The sequence below is a fragment of the Trichosurus vulpecula genome, chromosome 1, assembly GCF_011100635.1.
Source record: "Trichosurus vulpecula isolate mTriVul1 chromosome 1, mTriVul1.pri, whole genome shotgun sequence".
In the NCBI taxonomy this organism is placed as follows: domain Eukaryota; kingdom Metazoa; phylum Chordata; class Mammalia; order Diprotodontia; family Phalangeridae; genus Trichosurus; species Trichosurus vulpecula.
In genome coordinates, this window is record NC_050573.1 from 309,097,901 (window position 1) to 309,124,230 (window position 26,330).

At 41.4% G+C, this 26,330-nt stretch overlaps 1 protein-coding gene across 1 annotated transcript in view; it reads right to left on the minus strand.

Annotated features, from left to right (window-relative positions):
- ZCCHC2 (zinc finger CCHC-type containing 2) overlaps positions 1-8,337 on the minus strand; it is an 86,088-nt gene extending 77,751 nt beyond the window's left edge. The window contains exon 1 of the mRNA XM_036756309.1: positions 7,342-8,337. Within this exon, the coding sequence (XP_036612204.1) occupies positions 7,342-8,337 (996 nt within the window). The remainder of the gene's footprint in view (positions 1-7,341) is intronic.
- Positions 8,338-26,330: the final 17,993 nt, after the last annotated feature.

Below are 26,330 nucleotides of genomic sequence, written 5' to 3' on the forward strand. Positions count from 1 at the left end.
TGAAAACGTACCTCCCTACAATCTTCACTCACTAACTAACCCCTCTTGTATGTATCAATCCTTAAAATTCCTTTGGCAATTTGAAGATAATTAAAATGTTCCCCTTAGTTCTCTTTTCTGCAGGCTCTAGAGTTCTAGTTCCTTCAACCTCTCCCAGTATGGCATGGTTTCTAATCCCCTTAATATTCCGATTGCCCTGGAACATCACATCTCTTACTTACATCAATGTAGATCAAAGTGATCTGTTTATATAGTATGCTTTAGTTGTAAATCTTGTGTTTAAAAAAAAAACATGCCAACTTTTAAAGTAAAGCTGAGCCCAATACTCAAGATATTCATCTGAGTAAAATTCTATCGTAATAAACTATATAAAGTATCTGAAGATTTCTTTGTATTTGTAATTGTTATTATTACTGGAATGATGCATTTTTCAGCCTCTAGGAGCTAAAGTCTAGGTTCTCTAATAAAATGTAAGGAGCAATATCCTGAAAGTTAATGGGGACAGGGGCAAGTGTAATGTATGTATTTCTCTTTCTTTAGATCCTTTCTTCTACTTAGCTCTCAGGTCTACTGGTGTATTTATTTGGAATAGTGCATTAAGCCTGGGATATCTTAAGAAGAGAGAAAAATTAAAAATTGAGAAGCTGTTTCAAGTTTTTTACTTTTTTTTAACAGTGAAAATATACAGTGAATGATGATCTCTTAATTGTCATATCTAACTGCCTTTTCTCAATCTTCACTCTTCTTCTTGACCTCTCTGCAACACAGGGCATAACTCATCACTTTCTCTACCCTGAATATTCTCTCCTGTTCTAGTTTTCCTGATACTGCTCTCTCTTGATTTTCTACCTACCTGTCTGACAGCCCCTTATCAGGATCTTTTTTCGGACTTTCATTCATCCAGCCATTTCATACCCACTAGTCATGCTCCCTCCCCCAAACCCCTAGGGGTCTATCCTGGACCAAAATCTTCTCTTTTCCTCCTTTCTCTCCCCACCCCTAGCCTATTCAAGTCTCAGCTAAAATGCCATCATCTACAAAAAATCTTTTCCAATTCCTTTTAATGTATTGGCTTCTCTCAATTTATTTATCTCCCATTTATCCAATCTGCCTATATACTTAGCACAGTGCCTGCCACATAGAAGGTATTTAATAAATACTTGTTTGACTAATTACTACCTGCTTTGGTGATGTCACCAATTATTATGTGTTCAATTGTTATCTCTATGCAGATGATTCTCAGATTGATATAACCAGCAGTAGTCTCTCTCCTGGGCTCCCATCCACTATTATCAACTGCACTGCCTTTTGGGCATCTCCAATTGAATTGTCCCATAGTCATCTTAAACTCTTCAAGTGCAGAAAAGAATTCATTATCTTTCCCACAAACACTCCTGTCTTTCAATCTCTTCTTACCGTCAAGGAAATCGCCATGCTTCACACAAACACAAAAGTTCATTGTCATCTTCAACTTCTCACTTTCACTCACTCCATATATCCAATCAGTTGTCTAATGCTGTCTTTTCTAGGCTGGCAGCATCCCATTTTTCCCCCTCACACAGCCAATACCCTATAGTTAAAGCTGTCATCATCTAGACTATTGCAAAAACTTCCTAATCAATGTCTCTGCCTCAAGTGTCTCTCCCCACTGTACTGCTGCCCCAACAATTTTCCTAAAAGCTTATGTCTAACCAAGTCAGTCCCCTACTCAAACTCAAATGGCTCTTTATTACTACTTCCAAGATCAAAATCATTTGTTTGACATTTAAAGCTCTTTACAACTGGGGTCCTTTCTACCTTTTCCATCTTCTAACCCTTTATTCCATTCTATACACTTTAAGATCAAGCCAACCTGTCCCATTTGTTGGTCCTCACAAAGAACAATCCATCTCTTATCTCATGCATTTGTACTGCCTGGAGTGTTTTGTTCATGGAACAGCCACGAGGCCAGTGTCACTGGATAGAAGAGAACATGGCAGGGAATAAGGCGTAAGAACAATGGAAAAGTAGGAGGAAGCTAGGTTATGAAAAAAGCTTTGAATGCCAGAGGACTTTGCGTTTGATCCTGGAGATGATAGGGAGTCACTGGACATTATCAAGTGGGAGGGGGTGGGGGTGACAGAGTCGAAAAATCTCTTAAGGGGCTGAATGAAGGATTGAAGTGGGGAGAGACTAGAGGCAGACAGATCCATTTGCAGGATGTTGCAACAGTCCAAGTATGAGGTGATGAGAGCTTGTCCTAAAGTGGTGGCAGTGTCAGAGAAGAGAAGGGGGCACATTTAAGAGAAGCTGGGAAGGTAAAACTGACAGGCTAAGGCAACAGACTGCACATGTTGGGAAGAGAGTGAGAGCCAATGAGGAATCCCAGATGACTCCTAGGTTTTGAGCCTGAGGGACTGGGAAGATGGCATTGCCCTTTATAGTAACAGGGAAGGAAAGAGGAAGGAGTAATTTGGTTTACTCTAGTATAGCTCAGTGCTCATAAAAGTGAAATTATTCTTCTTCTTGTGATTTGGTATTTTCATTTAATATATAAAAATGTTAATTATATATTAAATTATGTTATATAATTTATAAACATATTTATATAAATTATGTTGCATAATTATATTAATAATGTACAATTTCTAATAATTATAATTTATAATTAATAATGTGATTATTGATAATAATTTAAGGAGGCAGTCAGGTGGCTTAGTGGATAGAGCACTGGGCCTGGAGTCAGGAAGATCTCAGTTCAAATCTGGCTTCAGACACTTACTAGATGTTTGAGCCTGGGCAAGACACTTACCCTCTGTTTGCTTTAATCCACTGGAGAAGGAAATGGTGAATCACTACAGTATCTTTGACAAGAAAACCTCATGGACAGCTGATGGGTTATGAAGAGGGAGACAACCGAGTAACACAAATAAAATGTGCCTTAGCTCTTAAACTGCCTCATAGTGTCTAATACAATTTTATGCAGTTATGATAAACTGGCAGGCTTTATCTCCTCAATCAATAAATATTTAGTAAGTGCCTTTCATGTGCCAGACACTGTGCTAAGTGCTGGGAATACAAAAAGCAGCAAAAAGACAGTCCCCCGTTCTCAAGGAGCTTACAATCTAACGGGGAGACAAGATGCAAACAAATATATGCAAAGCAAGCAATAAAGAAGATGACTAGTAAATAATTGAAAGAAGGAAAGCACTAGAATTAAGAGGGGTGGGGAAAAGGTTCCAGTAAAAGATGGCATTTTAGTTGGTTAGAACTTAAAGGAAGCCAGGGAGGTCAGCAGCTGGAGCTGAAGAGGGAGAGCATTCCAAGAAAGGGGGACAACCAGGAGGGTCAGTGCCACTGGAAGAGTATTCCTCATAGTATAACTCTCTAATCTCTTTCAAAAAGTACAAAAGAAAAATTATGGGCTGATGATCTTTCTTTGTCAGAATTTTCAAAATGTGTCACATACTATGTTAAGATTAAGTTGAACAAATCAGATTTCTGTTTTCAAAGGATTCTGTGCTTGAAAAGTTAGAATGGATTAAGAATTTTCTTATTAACAAGCCTACCTGTCAAAGCACTCCTTTTTTCAGGCACTAGCATTCATTAGTATTATCAAGTTACACTTATTTCCTAGGATATCTAAGAAAATTCACTACATTGCTATAATCTATAGACACTTATGTAATGGAAGAATTTCATCAAAATGGACATATTTTATAACAATAAAAGACAGTAACGTTTTACTATTTGGGGAAATAATAGTAAGTCTATTGAAACGCATTAGAATTTAAGAAATAAGTTACTTCTATTTCAAAAAATATCTCCAAACACCTAAATGATGGTAAAGTACAACATGTACTATTAAATAGAGACAGGGTAGGTAGGGGCTAGAGTCAGCTTCTGAATCTGGATGACCTGGGTTCAAATATTACCTTTGATACATACTTACCTTGTGACAGCTGGCAAACCACTTATCATCCACTATGCCTCCAAGCAATTCTAACTAAATTACTTAATACCTGCAAACCTCCATTCTCATGTATGGAATAAAAAGGATGTACTATACAATCTTGTAAGTTTTGTATTACAGAAACACCAAAATGGAATGTAAAATTCTTTCACTTTTAAGAGAAATGTTGGATAAATGCTTCTCAAAAATGTGGAAGAATTAACTGGCTCTGATAAATAAGATCTCATCATTTACAACTGTCATAGGTTTGGCAAGACATTCTGTTCATTGGAAAGGTTGTGTTTCGGCAACTTTCTATGACCAGATTGACAACACAACTACAGCCGTGCTATGTCCTTTCCTGGTTACTCTGTCGGAGCACTGATCCAGATACTGAAAAGGTCTCCGAGAAAACAGAAATAAAATGACAATTTAAGGCACTGGCACTGAACACTTGTTGAGCCACAATTAAAAGTTTTAGAAATTGAGGCTGCGCTTGAGCTGCCCACTTGCTGAAGCCCCAGGGACTGAGCTGGGAAAGGAAACCCCGGTACCCAAATCTCCAGGGTCCGGGGTCACGCTCCACACTCCTCCAGGCCCTCACCTCGGACTCGGCCCAGGGACTCGCCCACACTGGGCAGCGAGGGACGCTCAGCCCCCTTGGCACCGCCCCAGCCTCCCATTGGCCCCGCCGCCTAGGCGTGTGCCCCGCCCCTTCCGGATCGGCCCCGCCCCTCCACTAGGCCCGCCCTCTCCCCAGCCCCCCTAGAGCAGGAGGGAAGAACAGAGCTTACATAAAGACTGACGCTCTCAGCCCCCATTTCGCTCCCAGCCAACCCGAAAGGGGGCGGGGACCCAACTACTCTTATCACGTGACGGGAGAGGCCCCCGCCGCCATCTTGAGGGGGGAAGGGGTGAAGCCCCGCATGGAGACCCGTGGCTAATCACCATCCACCCTCACCCCCGACTGTGCCACGGCAACACATGACCCGGGCACACCCGCCCCATCCCCTCTGCCAAGGGCACTTCATAGTCTGGGACAGATTTCAAGCCCCTCAGGGCAGAAGTCCATAACGCTTAAGGCTTTTCCTCCCAGACTGCCAAATAGCTTCTCAAACCCCTTCCTCCCCTCACCGACCCCGGCTGCTCCCTTCTCCTGCCCTCATCGAGCTGGCAGGAGAGCGCAGGGCAACAGCTGTGTGGGCTCGGTGGCCAGTCAACCCCTTCCCATGAAGAATTAAGTGACAGGAGGATGGACTTGCTGTCACAGGACAGAGAACGAGTATTCTCCGGGCCCTTCCTCAAGCTGAATATGCCAGTGTAGGGGCAAGGAGAACACTGAGATGTGCATGTGCCTGAACTATTCTGATTAGATGAACGGAGTAAATGCTAGGACCTAAACGCGGTATAAGCAACACTTAGGGGGAGGCATACTTATTTCTCATAAAACAAGTTTGAAAACCATCCTCTAAAAATGATCTCCTTTACTACTAAAAACTCAGTTGCCTCTTCCCACCCATATAGCATACAGGGTACTTCCAGAAAATTAATGACTTGCTAAAATTAATGGCAGGATACCCAATACAGATCTGTCCACCCCTCTCCCAGCTAGTCACTGGTTGCCAGGAAACGTCCTGGGCTGCAGTCAAGATTTAAAATACAGTTTACTTTTACACTGCATTTCTTCCATGCACTGTTCTCCCAACAATCTTCTCTTTCAAATAAACTATCCAGTAAGAAATCAAAGTCAAGATTTGATACACACGAGTTGTTGGGCAATTCTGGGGGCAAATCAAGGCAATTCCTTATCAGAATGTAAGCTCCTTGAAGGGAAGGACCATGTTTATTGCAAATATTTCTGACCACAGACTCTTGCTACTTAAGATTGCTGATGTGAATTTGAACATTTCTCTGCCAAGTAAAGCCTCAAACACTCAAACTATTTTTTTAAGTGCTAGGGGATATTAAAATGATTTTGTCATCATCTGTATCCCTTTCCTCAAGATTACAACTAGGCTTGTCCACACCCTTAGAGGTATCCATGATACTTTAATTTTCCATACAGACTAAATTCTAAGAAGCTGTCTATATATAATATGTATCAAATGTCCAGGAAGACAAGACATTTTTAAGGAGAAAAACTTCAGCTACCTTTATTTCTCAGGACAAAATTACTTAGCAATCCATGGTAAGTATGATCTCATACCCTCATTTAAAAATACTAAGGAACTTCTGAGAATCAAAATCCACATAGCAAGCTAGTTTCAGAAAAAGAGTTGAATTATTTTAAAAAGTTCCTGTACATCTCTAAACTTCTAGGCAAGGGGAAAAAGTGCCCCTTTAAGAAGCCACAGAAAGGGCACAAAACTTACAAAGTCCTTTCTCAGTCCATTTGGCTTTTTGCAAGAAAAGGCAGAGTTCCAAAGAGGCGGAGGAAGTGTATGTAGTCCAAGAAGTGAGTTTGTTAAGTACTGAAACAAGTCACCTAAACTGTAACTGGAACACTGCATTCACAGATGGTTTTATAAAGCTGTATATGAATTCAATTTTAAAATCAAAATATTTAAAAGTGGCCCAAATGCATTCTCCCCAATCACACCTGGATTGCTCAGTAAGATCCTTAGGGAAAAGACATTTGTGCCTCTCTGGTAAAGAACCAACATATGGTGATGGACCTAATGTGTAAATACTAACCCAACTAAAAACTGCCAGTGTTCCTGGTTATGCAAAAGTGAGGGGCAACAACTAGTATTTCTTGTATTAAGTTTTACTTACTTATAAGAACACATCGAGCTATGTCTATTTGCAATGAATAAATTCACATTTTTTTTAAGACCACTAAACTCTTTATATGGCCATCGGACTTAATTTGAATTAGGCTGTGACGAAAACTGAGCCCAGGGTCCGAGGCAAGCAACATCTCCATCCTGTTGGTAGGATACACCACATCCCATTAAAAAGTCACTTTGGTGAGGGCGTTTAAACGTGTACTATAAAAGGTTGGATCTACTTGAAAGAAATTCAGTAGGGAAGTTAAGTCTCCTAAAGTAGCTTTCTCACTGCATCCTTGGGGAGGTTCAAAAAACAACAACAAAAAAAGAATAATGCAATGGAACCTCCAAAGGAGATGGTGGGGGCCTAAGTCGGATCCCCATTTTCTCTGTGGCTATTCTACCACTGGGATGATTTCTAGAGTTTTCTGTCATGGCGCGTGGGGGTGAGAGTGGTCGGATACTGAAAAAATAGTGAAAAGCAAGATTAACACTAAGGAATCGCTATGAGAAGGAGAATGGGAAGAATACTGAGTCTAAGAGGCGCAGGTTGGTAAGGATGTTTCTAAGTACAGAAACAGCAGCACTATTAACTGGACCCTCTACACTTTCCACGTCCCTCCCAAGGAAGAGATCTACCTGGGCCCTGAGGGCAGGGAAGTTGCACTCCTCGCCGTCTCCATCCTCCTGGTCCCCTCGGAGAGCCGTCCGAAGCCGCTCCAGATGCTCCCTCAGGGTGACCCGCTGGTGGAAGGAGAAAGCCGGGTGCAGGGAGGCCATAGTGAAAAGCAGCAGCAGCTCCTCCTGGGCCCCGAACCCCAGACCGTCGGTTCGGGGCGCCGCTCCATTCCCTTCCGGACCCCGCTCCTCCGATCTGTCCCCCTTCTCCTCGCCCGCCTCGGGGTCGCCGCGGGCCGGGGCCGGGCGACTGCCGGCGCCGCAGGCGACCACGGAGCTGAAGCTCTTGAGCACCGAGTCCACCTGCGGCAGGAGGCGGTGCAGACGCCCGGCCGCCTCGCGGTTTTCCGACCCCAGCAGCGCCAGGTAGACGATGAGGCGGGAGCGGACGGCAGGGTCTCGGAAGTCTCCGAGCTGCCCCGGGTCCGTGAGGCCGTTGGCCTTGGCCTCCGAGTCCCTCAGGTAGTGGTAGTCCTTGCGGGCCAGGTCCTCCAGGCACGAGCCCAGGAAGCGCAGCTCCAGTGGGTTGCACAGGTCCAGCAGCCCGCACATGAACTCGAGGCGCTGCGCCGAGCCCAGCACCAGCCCGAACCACTCGTACACCCGCTCCTGGTCCCGGAGCAGCGAGGTGGGGCCGCAGCCGCCCTGCAGAGACATACCCTCCCCGGCCGCCGCCGCCACGGCCGCCGCCCCGCCAGCAACAGGCGGCCCCGGCAGCAGCAAGCCCCGCAGAGGGCCCGGCCGCTCCCGGAGGCAGCGCCCCCCGGGGCCCAGCGGCGCCGGCGGCAGCGGCGGGCGCACCGCCGGGTGCAGCGGGAGGTGACAGTCGCGCCGGTGAAGCGGCTCCTTCACGCCCATCCGCCCGTCCGCCTCCGCCGCCTCCTGCTCCTCAGCCTCCAGCTGCTGCTGCTGCTCCTTGGGGTGCGTCTGCTTCAGGGGCAGTTTCATCTTCAGCATCCTCGGCTAAGGCGGCGCGGACATGCAGGCGGAGGCGGAGGGCAGCGTGTGCGGGGGGGAGGCGGTGGCCAAGGAACGGGCAGGCGGGGCAGCGGCTGGCGCGCGGGAGCCGAGGGCGAGGGTCGCCGGAGAGTCAGGAGCCGAGCCCCTCCATGCCGCCGCCACTGGGTCTGGGGTGGGGGAGGGGTCGGGGGGCGGCCGGGGGCGGGTCTCCGCGCGGCTCGGAGGAGGCGACTCCGGCACCCGGGAGGGGTGGCGGTCCCGGGTGGCGGTGTCGTCGTCGTCTCCCCCCGGGACGAGAGGGCGGGGTGTTCCCGGCTGCGGCGGCGCCCTCCGCTCTCGGGCTCCGTGTGTCCGTACGTGTGTGTGTGTGTGTGTGTGTGTGTGTATGTGTGTGTGTCTGTGTCTCGCGCGCTCCCTCCCGCACACACACGGAGCCCAGTCGGTGGCGGTGGCGGTGGCGGCGGCGGCGGCCGAAAAGCGGCTTCCCCCACAGGCGAGCGAGAACTGGGCTGGAGGGAAAGGAGGGGAAGGGAGGGGCGGGGCGGGGTAGGGGGGCGGGAGGGAGCGATGGACGCCGCCGGCATCCACGCACTGGCTCTCTGACCAATCAGCGGCCGGGGCTGGAGGACGAGGCCGCTGTGCGTCACACCCATCGGCCTCTGGAGCCTCCCGCTTCCGAAGGCCCCGCCCCCTCCTTACTCCTCTGTCGTCTCCCTCGACCCCCACCTCGCGGCTTCCGCGCGGTCCTAAATGAGTTCCACGGCTAAGGAAGGCGAGCTAGGGAGGGGAGACGGAAGTGTGGGGGGTAGGGAGTAGGAGAAAGGTGTGTACGTGTTTGTGTGACGGAGTGTGTGTGTGTGTGTGTGTGCGCGCGCGCGCGCGTGCGTGTGCGAGAGTGTGTGTGTGTGACTGTGTGACACCTTATGTAAGAAGTAGAGAGTTTCCCTTCTCCGGCCGTCTGGCCTGTTGTCTAGTGCTTTCCACGCAGTTGCGTCGCATTTCTCCAAGCTGTGGTTGGTCTCAGAAAAGCCGGGAAATTCTACTTGTTCCCCTGAATTCCTTGCTGCTTCTGCACCTTCCACCTCCTGGCAGGCTTCCCCAGCCACCCCCCACCTCTGGGACCGGCGCGACTCTGGATGCATTTGGAGCGCATCCCCCCACTCCCCACGTCTGGCAGGAGAAAGGGTTTCCTCTTTTCTGCAGGAATGCAAGCTCAGGGCGTGCTCCCACATCTCCCCTGGCTCTTGGCTTCCTAAACTCGGAATATCCACATACTTGTAACAAAAGTTTCAAAGGGCTTGAGTAGTTTATGCTGAGAGGAAGATTCGAATACCCAATTCCTTTTCTTTCTGGTTGCCTTAATGACTCATTTGCCGGGGCAGACTTCTTTTTAAATCCTTGATAAAAGGGACTATTATGCAGGAGTGTCGAAATGGTCTAATAATGCTTGTAGTCTACCAAATATTTCTATCTGTTCCTGAACTACGAGACAATGTAGTTGGTACGGAGATTGTCAAACTAATAGTTTCCTTTGGTCTGTAACATAAATGGGAAATATATTCAACTCCAGTTAGGAACAGAGCCTCAGGGCTCCTATTTTTTGTCAGTCCTCTCATCTGTTGAATATATTTCTGTGTTATTTACAACATTGCAGCATTCTTACTTCTAAATAGGTACTATGCCTCTAAGAATTTTACAGGTTACCATACATCACTCAGATCTAGGTATTTTTAAAAATTGTAATATTTTTAACAGCTTTAATATTTTTGAGTTTGAAAAAGACAACCAAAACTTTATTATTATGATGATCTTTTTAAAATGTTATATGGATGGTTAGCATTCTATATCAGGTAGGGCTGGTTGAAGGTTAAAATGTTTTTTAGGTTCTTTCCTTGTAATAGATGATTTTATCTACTTTGGAAATTTTAGTCAATAGGATACTGCTCACTACTTTGCAGAAGAGGAGAAGGTATCAACTTTGTCGGTGTAAGCAAACACTGCAGAGGTTTTAGGAGTATTGTATATAGGAAAAATAAAAATCACATTGTAACCATTCTGTGAAATATGATTCTTTATGGTAGTGTGAAGCCTCCAGCTTATTTATCTCACTAACCTCAAACCCTAAGAAACCAATTTAACTAAAGGCAAAGGAATTCCTAAGGACTTAGCACTCAAGAAACCCTGTATAATACATTAGAGATGTCCAGAAAATGATGGCTTTTCCCCTATTCTTTGTGAGCAAACTAGGTGAGAAACTTTAGAGATCAAGAAAGAAGATAACTTTTTATTAAAACATTGTTTATTGTTTGTTTCTTACTAAGGGTTTACTAGGTTCCCATTGCCTCTTCAGCTAACTGACAACCTCAACAGCTATGGAACCTTTTGCCTTTAGAATTCCATCTCCTTCTCCTGTGTTTTTTAAAAAAAGAAGTGTTTAGCCTCTTATGTGAAACCTCCATCACTCTCTATGAGCACTTTGATTTAGCGAGAATAAGATGACTAGAGATTTTGCAAGTCATGTAAATAACCACTGGGTCATATTTCTGTCATTGACACAGCCTGCTTAAATGTGAAACTCTTTCAGAACTTTCATATTGCTGTTGTTCTGTGGGGTAGTCATGCCCAACTTTTCATGGCCTCATTTGGGTGTGGTTTGCCATTTCCTTCTCCAGGTCATTTTACAGGTGAGGAACTGAGGCAAGGAGGGTTTAGTGACATACCCAGGGTCATAAGCTAGTAAGTATCTGAAGCAGAATTGTAACTCAGGTGCTCCTGACTCCAGGCTCTTATCCACTCTATCCACTGTGCCACCTAGCTGCTCTGGAGACTTTCATACGTCTGAGGGAAAGGGACATCTACAGTCTGTATTGTGTAAACCACAAAGCATTTGATAATGGACTTTCCTCAACTTTTCATCTATAATCATGACATGATCTATAATAGCATCTTAGTCATCAGATGATGATTCTTGTTCACCTAATTTCTTTTTAAAGATTATTAAGAAAACCTCATTTAAATTGAGTTCTTCGTGGAGTCATGATCTCAATATAGATAGTCCCTTAACTCATCCATGCTTTCTATGGTCTCATGGGATTCTTATCTGTCTTTCCATGAATCATTTCCAGAGGATCTGCCCAACATTCTGGAGGTATTCCTTCTGTTCTTTTGATATTTTGTGGGTAAAAGTGCAGGCTGCCCTTCAGTTAATCTTCAGATACAAATGGCCGATCTCCTTTTTCCTTTCTGCATGTCCTAAATGGTATCTTCTATGGTGCTTCATTAATATCATTAATGATCATTAATGGTGATATGATATGTCCCACTTATGACCATCATACAGAAAAGGGCTTTCCATTGCCCTTTGGATCACCAGCAATTTTTTTTCTGACATCTTACTGTCCTATGATTCACATCATGAAGAGAATTTTGTTGTTAAAAAAAGTGAATATATGATGACAAACTTTTTCCCCAGGTGATTTACAATGCTAATTAGAAATATATTCTTTTTTAGTTTTGGGGATGGAAAACATCTTGGTATAAGTGAAACTGCTTCACAATCTATCAAATAGGATTCACCCAATCTCCTCTTCAGTCCTGGGCCCACCTATCTCATTGCTTATTTGAAGTATCTATCCTGGTTCATCTGGGCCATTTTGCTATTCTAGCTATACTTCTTTGATGTGATATCTTAATATCCTCTCCCTGCAGTGAAAAGGTACTTGAGAAATATTGCTAGATTATTTTTATATTCCTAATTTCACTTGATTTCTGTATACCAGATTGTGCTTGTATGTGTGTAAGAGTAATAATAAATAATTTCATAGGTTTTGGAGCTGGAAAGAACCTTAGAAATCATCTATTCCTGTTCTTCTACAAATGAGGAACTGAGGCTTGTAGAAGCTGTAATTTGCTCCAAGGCATACAGCGGCAACTAGTCAGGTCTCTTGTTTACCAGTCCAATGTTATATCATATATTCTCCCATAATTAATTTATTTTAATACATACATGTAATATAATTTTGACTTTAAAAATTAAATTTTCAAAACAAATCTAGGAATTCTGTTGAAATTTGAAATAGAGCATAATGCTATCCTGACTTTAAACAAAATATACTTCTACTTTGAACAAAAATATTGTTTTATTGAATGTTCAGTTGCAGTAAAAATGGTTTAATCAAATAAGTGCAAGAACTTTTCATGGAAGAAAAGGACAAAATTAGAAAAAAAAAGTTTTGAAAAATACCTTTTATTATAAGACAGACCTGAAATAAGAAAGAAGTTAGAGTCATTAGTATTAACATAGTCTCACTTCATGAGCTGATTCTATGACACCAGAAATTCCAGGGATATTGGGATATGTGGTTGAGCAGGAAGGCAAAGGAATTTGCCTAAGAAGTCTGGTCTAGTTATATAATAGTTATTTTGGAAGGTTCCAGAAAGTTGAGTTAGTTTCATGGAATTTAGTCCCATTTGTCAGGAGGACTAGACTGAGTCAAATCAACTTAATCTTCACATGTGAAAAGTGTCTTTCATGAGTAGATCTATACTTCCCAAGAAATCCTGAAACCACACCAATTTCCAGTGTCTCTGTACTGATTTTCAGAATCAAACTGAATCTCAAGATATCTGTAGAATACTCTCCTCCCATTTACTTTGGTTTCAGGGCCACATTAAGGAACTGGAAAGCCCTTTGCAAAGTACAAACCAGTAGCCCTTCCTGCTTGCCGTAATGGAGACTGCAGAGTGGTCCCTAGTAGGCCCTGGACAGGTACAGCTTCTGCTCAGTTATTAAGAGTTAGTGCCTGACTTAAACCTATCCCCAGAAGCAACAGTTGCTAACTGGAAAAAAAAATTGCAAATATGACACGGGCTGAAGAGCTCACATCCACTAGGTAAGGAGAGTAGGATGAATATGCAAAGAGGAATGCAGCATATGCATATTTGTTTTTTCCTGCGGTAACCACATAATTGCTGTCTACATTCAAAGCTCATGCTGTTCTACCAACTAGAAGAGATGATAAAAGGGTTTAGGTTTAGGGAACAACTTTCTACTCTGCAGGTTTTCAATGAACATAAATTATTCTATTTAAACAAGGAAGAAAGGGTTTCAATGTAAAATGAAAGAAGAAAAAAGGTGTGAAGAGGCAGAAAAGAAACCCAATTACACCAGAGGGTTGAAAGGTAGAAGAATGTTGCAGAAAAGGAAAAAGGACCATCAAATAGTGGGAACTAAGTAATAAACATACAGCACTTCCTGAAGAGGGGGGAACTGGATTTTCTGAGTACACCTTTCATCAATGGAATGATAATGGGGAGCTACAGATGTCATCAGGTAAGACATCAGGCATCAGAGCTAGAGGCAGAAGAGAGTAAAAGTGCCAATCAATGACTGTGCATTGGAGGGGAACTAAGTCAGCTATTCATTGACCTGATATTAATAAAAGACATGTTGTCCTCCAGGGGCAAATAAGTACCCAGGATGTGATAGAGAGTCTCCCAAGACTTATCAAACCTAATAACTGCTGCTCATTTCTGGTAACATACATAAACACAAATAATTCTGCCAGAAAAGAATCTAGAAAGCATTGCTAAAGATTACAAAGTCTTGGGCATGAAATTGAAGATGTTAATAGAGCAGGTGTTTACTTTCATCATTGCTACCAATCAAAGACAAAATGAACAGCTGGTTTAGAAGACAGTGTCATATAGTGGGATTTGGATTTCTGTGCCTAGCCTAAAACTATAGTTATAATAGAGTGTGGACTACACCTAACAAGGGCTGATAAAATGTTTTCCTGTATTCCTACAAATATAACCAGAAGGGCTTTAAACCAACAAGGAAAAGGAGAGGGTCTATCCACCAAATTACATACCATAAAGAGTGACTACAGTATAGGAAGAACAGTAATAGAGATGTCCTGAAATTCATGAATGACAGAACCCAAGAAAGGAGTCAAGAATGAAACTCACATCTTTAGAAGTTTATACACAAATGCACAAAGTAACAAGCAAGGCAAAAGAAAGATCCCAATGTAACAAGGCAAATTTGACTATCACCGAAATTTGATAGAATGGGACTCATTTCTAAAATATCATTCTGGAATTGAATACAGGTTTGCCTTGTTTTATTGTGCTTTGCTTTATTGTACTTCACAGATATCACATCTTTGTTTGTTTGGTTTTTTTCTTCATTTTTTTCTTTGGTTGTTTTACAAATTGAAAGTTTGTGGCAACTTTGTGTCAATAGGCACCATTTTTTCCAACAGCATGTGCTCACCTCATGTCTCTGTGGTAGTTTTCGCAGTACTTCAAACTTTTTCATCATTATTTTATCTGTTATGGTGATCTGTGATCTGTGATCTTTGATGTTGTTTTGGGACCCACAAATGGTGCCCATATAAAATGAGGAACTTAATAAGTATGTGTGTTCCAATTGCTCCATGGAGCTGCCATTCCCCATCTCTCTCCTTCTCCTCAGGCCTCCCTATTCCCTGAGACACAACGATATTGAAGTTAGGCCAATTAATAACCCTGCAATGGCCTCTAAGTGTTCAAGTAAAAGAAAGAGTCAATTGATGGTGCATATTTCACTGTTGTCTTATTTTAAGAAATTGTCACAGCTACCCCAACCTTCAGCAACCAACACCGTGATCAGTCAGCAGCCATCAACATCATGGCAAGACCCTCCATCAGCAAAAAAGATTATGACCCACTGGAGGTTTAGATGATGGTTAGCATTTTTTTTAGCAATAAAGTATTTTTAATTATGGTATATCCACTTTTTTATACATAATACTATGGTACACTTAATAGACCACAATATAGTGTAAACATAACTTTTACATGTACTGGGAAGCCAAGAAAATTGGTGTGACTTGCTTTATTGCAACATTCACTTTATTGAGGTAGTCTGGAACCAAACCCACAATATCTCCAAGACATGCCTATAATTCACTCAAAAGCAACAGAAGATTCTATCCACATTTTAGAATTGTGTTCAGTTCTGAGTTCAAGATTTTAGGAAGGAGACTGATAAACTAGAGGGTGTCCGAAGGAGGTTTGGATGATAAAGCCTTGAGATCATGTCATATGAGAACTGATTGAAGAATCTGGAGATGTTTAGATTGGAGAAGAGAATACTTATGGGGATCACATTATAGCCTTTGAGAGCTAATATACGGAAGGGTAATTAAATATGTTTTCTTTAACCCAAAGGGTTACACTACAAGTAACAGGTAAAATTGCAGAGAAGTAGATTTAGGGTAAGTGTAGAAAAAACAAAAACTTCCTAACAAAGCTATCTCAAAGTGGGGTGGGCTAGTTCTAGAAGTAATAGGTTACTCCTTCAATGTAGGATTCTAATCAAAGGCTGGATAGTCACATGTCTGTTATGTTGCAGAAGGGATTCTGGATAAGAAATGTATTGAACTAAAGGTCTCTGAGGTCCCTTCTAACTCTATGGTAGATATGTATGCTTGTGGTTAGGACTTCTGAAGATTTGATATGATCCAGAAGAGATAGAAACAAGAAACTTAGGCCAGCAATTTCCACCTAGCATTTCCTAGTATTGCTATAAGGGTAATGGAAAGACCCCTGGATTCTGGAGTCAAAAGATCTGGACTGATATCCCAGCTTTATTACTTACCGTGTGACCCTGGCCATGTAACAACACCATTGGTCCTTTGTTTTCTCTCAGATGAGTGGACTGGATGATATGATCCCAAGTCCCTTCTAATTCTAAGTGCTTGAATCCATGTGTTCACTGGGCAATTGCTTTGCTTTGTCAAACACATGATATCAGCTTATTGCTGAGCCAATAGTTGTCCTTCATTCTCAAAGAAGACCAAAATGACATCACGATGGCTAGTCGAGTTATAGTGTGTCCAACTGTGCTGATCAGACCAATATGAGCTCAGAATGTTCTACTACAGGTTGGGCACAAATAGTCCATGTGAATATTTGGGGTAGATTCTCTAAATCTACACATCTCGCTTTTCTTTTGAGCTACTTCAATTCTTCTTTGCTCATAGAACACAACACCTTCTCTGATGAGGGTGTGCCATGCCGGGTGGTCCTGTGCCAGTGTCTCCCATACAATCATTTCCAAAGTTCTTAAGAGAGACCTTGAGAGTGTCCTTGTATCATTTTTTCTCACCACCATGTGAGTGCTTGCCCTGTGTGAGTTCTCCACAAAATAGTGTTTTTGGCAAGCATAGGTTTTGCATTTGAACAACGTGGCCAGCCCATTGGAGTTGTGCTCTCTGCAGTAGAGTTTGAATGCTAGGCAGTTTAGCTCGAGAAAGGACTCCAATGTCTGGTATCTTACCCTGCCAGGTGATCTTCAAAATCTTCCTAAGACAATTCAAATAGAAGCGATTCAGTTTCCTGGCATGACACTGGTATATAGTCCAGGTTTCACAGGCGAACAACAATGAGGTCAGCCCTCTGGCAATGAGTGTGTAAACCTCTTTATCAATGTGCACTTCCTTTGAAAGTACACTACCAAAGTAAGTGAACTTATCTACAGCATTCAAAACTTCTCCATTTGCTGTAATTGATGGTTCCAAGTTTGGATAGTGTGGTGCTGGCTGATGGAGCACCTGTTTTTTCTTGGTGTTAATTGTTAGGCCAAAATTAGCATAAGCAGCAGAGAGTCAATCCATACTTTTTTGCATCTCAGCTTCAGAGGCTACAATGAGTACACAATCATCTGCAAACAGAAAATCATGCATTAACACTCCCTTCACCTTAGTCATGGCTTGTAGCCTTTTCAAGTTGAGGAGTTTACCATCAGTGTGGTAGCTTGATACTGTGTTCATCCTCATTGAAGGCATTTGACGAAATGGAAAACATCATGCTAAGAAGCATGGGAGCAAGTACACAGCCTTGTTTCACTCCATTGATGACTGGGAAAGCATGAGAGCATTGTCCATTATCCAAAATCTGGGCAAGCATGCCATTGTGAAATTGATATATTATGCTGATGAACTTCTCCAGGCAATTAAATTTTGACATAATCTTCCATAAGCCCTCATGACTGACAGTATCAAAAGCCTTGGTCAGATCTACAAATGTTGTGTACAGACCTCTGTTTTGCTCCTGGCATTTCTTTTGGAGTTGTCAGGCAGCAAACACCATATGGACCATTCCTGGGCTTTTTCTGAAGCCACACTGGCTCTCAGGTAAATGGCCGTCTTCCAGATGAAGGATCAGTCTATTAAGGAAGGCTCTGGCAAGAATCTTGCCAATAATGACTAAGAGAGAGACCCCCTTGTGATTGTCACAGGACAATCTATTTCCTTTACTTTTATAGAGATGGACAATGGAGGCATGCTTGAACCCCTGGCAGATAACCTTCTCTTGCCACATAACTCAGAAAATTTCAGTCAACTTTTCTCTGCATGGATCCCCTACCTTGGAAGTCTCAGCTGGAATAGAATCAGCACTAGGTTCTTTGCCACATGAAAGCAGCCCAATGACATTCAAAATCTCTTCTTCATTTGGAATTTCACCTAGGGAGGGATTGACTTCAACCTGAGGTAAACAGTCTATGGTTTCAGCATTGATTGGTGATGGTCTGTTGAGAACACTATGAAAGTGTTCAGCCCATCTCTCTAGGATCTTGAAGTTATCACTAATCAATGTGACTCAATCAGCATTGAGAAATTGAGATGCACCCTGTCTTTGGCCCATAAATAGCCTTCAGAGCATCATAAAATTGCTTTGGATTGTTACTATTAGCATGAAACTGAATTTCATCTGCCTTCTTACTGAGCCATGAATCCTGCATTTCTCTAAGTTTCCCTTGTACATTACTTTTGATGGAAGTAATGCTGCCTTCTTAGAGATGGATGAACTATCCTGCTGGTAAACCCTGTGGAGTTCTCATTTTTCATTTAGCAGCTTCTGAATTTCCCCATCATTTTCATCAAACCAGTCTTGATGTTTGCAAGTATTCTGACCCAGATATACCAAATCTCTGAAAGTTGCCCACTCCTTTTCTTCTCTTCTGTTGCCAACTGTGTGTTGGCTCAACTTTCCCACCAAGTTAGCAGCAAACTGTTCCCCTCTCAGAGAACTCTAATCTGTTGACATTAATTCTTCTGGTAGTCATTTTGCCTTGGGGCCACTGCTTTTGTTGAATGTGAATGTTTAGCTTGGAAAGGGTAAGTCTATGATCAGTCCAGCACTCTGCACACACATTTGTCACTCTCACATCCTGTCTTTCTCTTCTCCTTAAAATCCCTTAGTCTATTAAATGCCAATATTTGCTGCTAGGGTGCATCCATGAAGTTTTATTGAGTTTAGATAAATGGAAGACATTGTTGGTTATGAGAAGGTCGTAAGATATACAAGTCTCCAGTAGCTATTGCTGTTTCCAACTCCATTTCTCTCTAGGACTCCCTACCAAATCTTTAGTCTGAGCCTACTCTAGCTTTAAAGTGACCCGGAATTATAAGTTTGTCTTCTTTTGACACATTGATGATAAGGGTCTCCCGGTCTTCACAACATTTTTCTTTGACCTCATCAGGGTTCGTCATGGTGGGAGCATAAGCACTAATGATGGTGGTACTGTGACATTTTCCTGCAAGTGGTAATCACATTGTCATGAGCCTGTCATTCTCTCCTTTTGGTGAGCATACAAGCTTGTTGACTAGATTAGTTTTGATTGCAAAACCTGCAGCAGCTTCATAGCATTCCCTTTCACTGTGGCCACTCCAGAAAAATGTGTATCCAACTCCAATGTCAGTAAGCTGGCCTTCAATTGCCAGCCTTGTTTCACTCAGGGCTACTATTTGGATGTGATACCTGCTGAGTTCTTTTGCAACAAGAGCTGTTCCTCTTTCAGGTCTACTGGATTTTGTGTTTTCTATAAGTGTGCGCACATTCCACATACCGATGATGAGCAGAATCATCTTTGCAAACGTTTTTCTACATATTTTTTGTGTGTTTTGACCACAAGGTAGCATGTCTGCCTGCCAAGGTAATCATATCAGAGTTGGGTAAGTAGACAATTTTTAGGGCACCTTTTCTAGCCCCTTCCTCACACCAGGAGGTGAGCAATTCAATCCTGAAAAGGCTGTACAGACACCCAGGGGGCTGTCAGATCCCACTACTACTTCCAGTGAGAAGACGACTCTGTGACCTGGGCCACCTATGCACAGGGTTGTAACTACAGCTCCCAGTGTATCCTCACTTGCTGCTTCGGCACTTGCCTGTCACCTCAGGACTTTGAGTTAGGTAAAATGGTATTGATGTCTTTTGATTTGTGTGTGAATTGGATATAAGTAAGGCAGAGTTACTTAAAGTTGTCAGCCTCACTCTCTCCTCTAGAGTCATCACAATCTGGTGACTGGTCAGTCAAGATGACTGGTGATGGCTCAAGATGCAGTGGATGACCTTGGCATCTTTGATGTCTAACCAAGCTCTAAGCACTCCAAAGCACCTGCTTCAGCTGCCTTCATGGCTTTTGGAACAAATTGTTCTCATCCACCCATTCCATCAGGAGAAGTCTTCATATGCTTGGGGTAAACACCTCTCCCCAGCTCACCAATGGGTTTCAGACACCTCTGTTACCCTCAACCTGGTTTAGCCTGTCTGCTGAAACAGTTTACCAGGATGTGGCCACTGCACATGCTACAGCTTCTTGGAGCCACAGGTGAGAGTTGGGTGAAGCAGGTGGACACCAAAGATGGAAAGCAGCCCTAAAAAGGGCTTGGCAGCCCTCACACCAGATGTACTAGTCTTCCCTGAACACACCCTACACCCTACTGAGTCAATATCTGTGACTCAGAGTCTAAATCTTGTTGGAGAGATCAATATTAGTGCAAAAATATTTCTTTCCCTTTAGACCTCTTAATTATTTGAATCAAAATCAAGATTTTGACAGGAAAGATTTGATTGGACAAAAAAGAAATTAAGCTTCTAGTTTGGACTGAGTGTCTCAGATCTGTTTTCTCTTTTTAGGTATGTACTGGCCTCTATAATTAACCCAATGACCTAACATTTAAAATTGGCCAGGCCATAGCATTGCTGATTAGGGAATTCAGAGCCTCCAAACCTGTATTTACTGTATCTGAGAGTGTAGCAGTTACTATGTTCAATTCTATAACTATTTAAGCCCCTGCTAATCCTATTTGTCTTGAACATGCCATTCTTAATTATAAAACATTTGGATGAATGACAGAAAGATTTTAGGTTTAACTTTAAATTGGAGGGCATAAGTTTTATTTTCTTTTACTTTTTATTCATGCTTTTTTATATACCACCTTTATTTCCAAATATATTCTTCCTCTTCCTTTCTTTGTAGCAAAGAATAAGAGGTGGGGGATCAGTTCAACAAAACTAACCAACACATCAATCTGACTGACTAAAATTAATCAACACATCAACAAGACTGACAGCATGTGCAGTGTTCCACATCTAGAGTCCCCCACTTCTGCAAAGAATGGAGGAAAGATATATTTTCTCATTTTTTCTAGGCCCAGCAGCATTCATTTTCATTTTTTTCCTTTCTAATTACATCATTTTGGTTATAGTGTATATTGGCTGCCTGGTTCTCCTTACCTCATTTTGTGTGGGTTCCTATAAGTCTTCCTATGTTTTCTGTACTCTTTATAGTTATCAGTTTTATCTTTTGGTTTTTTTTACAGTGTAATAATATTTCATTACATATATGCACCATAATTTGTTTGGCCATACCCCAATTGAAGGACGTCTATTTTGTTTTTAATTTGATGCTATTAAGAGTGCTGCTATGAATGTTTTGGTGTATGTGATACCTTCCTATCTTCAATTTCCTTGAGATCAAAGGACATGGACATTTTAGTCACTTTGCGTTTTAGCATAATTCCAAATTGTTTTCCAAAATAATTAGATTAGTTCATAGCTCTACTAAGTGTGGTAGAGATAGAGGGACACTAGTTTTAAGAAAAGAGAAACACTCAAGAATCTTATTGGTAATTTAGTGATTATATGATATCATTCTCTATGGTAATGACTTTGAATTGACACCAAACCATAATGGGGATAGTAGCAGATTGCAGTTGGAATGGGAGGAGTACTAGAGCTGGAGTTAGGAGACCTGTGTTTAGGTCCTTACTATACCACTTAGCAGGTGTGTTTTCTGCTCTATAAATCTGTAAATTATCAGAGAATATAATGTATGCACTACCTATATGATTAGACTGTTATAAGGAAGATGCTTTGTAAATTTTAAAGCACCGTAACACTGGAAGTTATTATTGCTAACAAGTGATGGGAAATGGAACATGGTAGCAATAACCTGCCACATGCAACAGAAGATTGACCTACATGCCATCTTTGGGTTATTAATCCCGACTCTGGATACAGAATTACAAACTAATAAATCTTTGTCAGCATGGAGTTAGGTAAATCTAATCCATAGGATGATGATAAAACATGTTACTAACTTTCTGATAGAGAAGTGATAGAATCAGGTTGAAACATATTTTTGGACATGGCCAAGGTGTGGGGATTTGCTTGACTTTATATTTGTTACAAAGGTTTTTGTTTTCTTTTTTCTTTCTATGATAGGGAGAGGGCCTTAGGAGGGAGAAAAATAGATTTTTGTTCATTTAAAGATAAAATTTAATTTAAACAATTTAGTCTATACAGGACATTGTATAGAATGGTGAGTAGTAAATGGTTTTGGACCAAATCTACATTTCCCCCAATAGTGCTAAATTGGCAAAATGATAAAAGTTGGAATAATGCATTTCCTACACTGATATTCAATTCCAGAAAGTTCATTATGCTCTGTTATTTTGCTGCTGTTATTATTTCAATGAAAGATAAAATGACTTTTAGTGCATAAGGAAAACCTCAAGTTTTATCTTAAGTGAAGACATCATTGGAATGTGTGGAGATCTATCATCACTGCTGGATTGCTTAAGTTATTTTAATGGCCCAAGTGGTGTTTTCCTCTGAAGCCAAAAATGGCTGTTTGCTTTGCTAGTACTCAATTTTCAGTACCGTAGATATTTTTGAATTTAAACACAAAAACTGGTTGAAAAGGGAAGAAATCAGCTTATTCATCAGCTACTTTGTCTTTATACTCCCTAACATTTGACTGATTAAAAAAAAAACCCAAACCTAAGTCAACTTGTGGGTTATATGTCGCATAGACACATCTTAAACCACTAAACAAGAAGTAATGATGGTAACAAGTGGAGACTTCCAGAGACAGTTTTGGGAACCAGAAGATACAGTTGACTATTCCAAATGGATACTTTACTCAGATGTTTGGAGTTGTTATTCTATAAGTCTATTTTTTCCAAATAGATGTTTTTAAAAAAGTTTATTATTCACAAAGTAAAGTAAGTTAAGTTTCTGTGTAAAATATATTAAGAAGGTTCTTCTCCTAAAATATAATGTTTAGACACTCAAGTGAAGTATCAAGAAGTTTTCACCTGTGCTACAAAAGTTGGGCTAAAATGTGGTTATTTATATTTCAACTTTTGGTTTTTACTCTGCAAATATTGGTCATGCCAGGAAATTTCCCCTAATATGCCTAGAATTTGATATTTGGAACCCAAGTGTTAGAATTTGAATTGAAGAGATCTCAGGTCACCTACTCCAGCTCAACTCCTACACAAATCATGAATTCCTGCATTCCAACAGGAATTCCAACTGGTAGAGTCAGCTACCCCTCTGCTTTAGAACTCCAGAAATGGGGAATGCCTTACTCTCTGAGGCAGTCAATACTATTTTTCAATAGCCCTAATTGTTGGCAAACTTTTCCTTTTTTTTTTTCAGCTGAAATTCACCTCTAAGGGCCAAACAGAACAAGTCTAATCTATCTTTCACGTGAGTTTTACCACTTTATATTTGTGAAACAAAGGATTCTTGAACTTGCAGCATGGATAGGAAAGAGGGCCTTATTTGCTGAAGAGAGAGAGAACATAGAGTAATTTAAAAAGTAGCTGACCATGCTCTGTGAACCTAAGACAAGCACTAAGCAAAATCTGGAAGTACTACAGCCTCCTATTTCTTCATCTCACCTTTTGGCAGTTTTACCTTCTTTGTCCTACCCTAAATGCCAACTCCATCAAGACCTATCCTCAGAAAAGAATTTTTGCATATGATAAGTAGGCATGCAATACACTTTATTGAATCAATTTTGTTGACTATGTATTAATGACTGAAAAGGTTTAATATTTATTTCTTAGGTAACATTTTAATAGGTGACAAAAGCCTTAAATCAAAGGAGTATATTACTGAGTGGAATTTCAAGCAAAAGAAAACAGGTGGGAGGATTATTTTGTCAGGACAGTTATTTTCTTGGTACCCCAAAAACTTTGAGAATTTTACATTTAGAAGGACTTTCAGAGATAATCTAGTCCAATCTGCCCTTGAACAAATTTGATGGGAATACCATATAAGTCTTTATTCAAGTCACTGACAAAAACGTTGTACATCTTAGGGCCAAGGACAGAACTCTGGAACAGTCTATTAGAGACCCTTCCCCCTCCCCTGCTCACATGAATCATAGCTCTTGGGGTCCAGTTATTGAATAGTTCTAAATTCTCCTAACTGTGATTAGCTAGCCTACGGTTATCCATATAGTTGGTTCACAAAGATATCATGAGAAATTCTACACTTCGCTTAAATCTGGCATAATGTATCTGTGGCAGGAGTTCTTATGGAATCTGTGAGCTTGGCTTTAAAAAAAACTTTGATCACTATTTCAATATAATTTATTTACTTTGTAATCTTATGTATTTTGTTAATTTGTGCATTTAAAATATTATTCTGTGCATACCCTTTGACCCAGCAATATCACTCCTAGAGCTATATCCCAAAGAGATAACACAAGTGGGAAAGGGACCCGTATGTACAAAAATATTTATAGCTGCTCTTTATGTGGTGACAATGAATTGGAAATCAAGGGGATGCCCATCAATTGGGGAATGGCTGAACAAGTTGTGGTATATGAATGTAATGGAATACTATTGTGCTATAAGGAATGGAGAAGATATGGACTTCATAATAAAACCTGGAAAGACCTACACAATCTGATGCTGAGTGAGCGGAGCAGAACCAGGAGAACATTGTACACAGCCACAGACATATTGATTTTGTGATGACTAACTTTGATAGACTTGGCTCTCCTCAGCAATGCAAGGTTCGAAGAGAGCTCCAAAGGACTCATGATGGAAAAAGCTAGCTACATCCAGAGAAAGAACTGCGGAGTCTGAATGCAGATTGAGGCAAACTATTTGCTCTCTCTTTTTTTCCTCTTTTATTTTTTGGTTTTGTTTCTTCTCTCTCATGATTCATTCCATTGGTCATAATTCTTCTTTGCAACTTGACTATTGTGTAAATAAGTTTAATGTGAAGGTTTATGTAGAATCTATATTGGACTACATGCTGCCTTGCAGGGGAGGGGTAAGGGGAGGGAAGGGAAGAAAATTTGAAACTCAAGAATATATAAAACTAAGTGTTGTAAACTAAAAATAAAAAATCTAATTAAAATATTATTCTGAAAAAGGGTCCCTGGGCAAAGGGTTCATGACATAAAAAAAACAATCTGTGGTATTCCCCCTGGTTTAATACTCAAGTGGATCTGTGATTTAGTCAATACGGTTCTTTACAATGATGCAGGTTGCAAACCATCTAGTCCTGGCTATACTATGAGACTCTTGTCCATGTCTTCCCATAAGGGATCCTATGGATTGGATATTGCAAGATAATCATAAATTTAGAACTAGAAAGAAATTTACATTTCATCTAGTCCAGTCTTCACATTATACAGATGATGAAACTGAAACATAGAGTGGTTAAGTGACTTGCCCAAAGTCAACCCATAAGCAGAACTCTGCACTGGTACCACATTGGCTCCTCTTCAATTTTTTTCAAAGTTGGTGAAATGTTTATTGGAAGGGGTATGTGTAAAGTCTTATACTTGAGTTTAAAAAAAAAATCAAGTCATGAGTAGGCAGCAGTTTGTCTGAAAGAGGTCTGGTAATTTTAGTGGACTACAAGCCAAATGAATTAGTGTCATGATGTGACCAAAAAAGCTAATGCAATCTTGGGTTGCCTTAAAAGAGTCATAGTTTCCAGGAATAAGGAGGTAATATTCCCTCTGCACTTGACCTGGTCTGACCACATCTTGGAGTACCCCATAGATTAAAGATGTTGATAAGCTTTAGATTGTCCAGGGAAGGGTAACCAGTATAATGAAAGATTTCATGTCTATGTTTTATTAGATTCCACTGAAAGAATTAGGGATATTTAGCCAGGAGAAGATTTAGGGGTGAAGGGAAGGGAAGGGATGACATGATAGATGTCTTCAAGTATTGGAAGATGTCATGTTAAAGAGGCATTGGGTTTGTTCTATTGGGCTTCAGAAGGCAGAATCAGGAATACTGGGTGAAGGTTTCAGAGGCCAAATTTAAGCTTGATATCAGGAAGTACTTCCTAACAATTAGAGTTGTCCCAAAGTGGAATGAGTTGCTTTTGGAAGTGGTGGGTTCCTCATCTTTGGAAGTCTCTGAGCAGAGGCTGAATGACCATTTGTTGGGTTTGGTATAGTGAGGATTAATTTTTGGTATGGATTGAATTTAGTGATTGCTGAAATCCTTTCAAGGTATAAAAAATCTCCATTCCCCATGACTTTTTTTTAGAAATAAAAGACCAGTGACAACATCTAAGTAGTCACGTCTTCTAGTTCTTTCAGCACCCTGGGATGTAGTGCATCTTGTCTATGTGACCTGGACTCATTGAGAGCAACTTGGTCCTCTCTTACTACCTGTAAGGTTAATGGAATATAAGATCTTCCCTGTCCATTCATAGGCCTATGTGACCACATGTGTTCCCTTTTTTCTTGGAACAGGGGCTATGTTCCTAGGTCTAAAGGTACACAGGGATTTTAACCACGGATGTCTTGCTGCTTTGAGCTCTGACAGTTCACAGATGTGATACATCCTGAGACACATAGTTTCTGTTGGGGGAGGAACTTGCCTAAG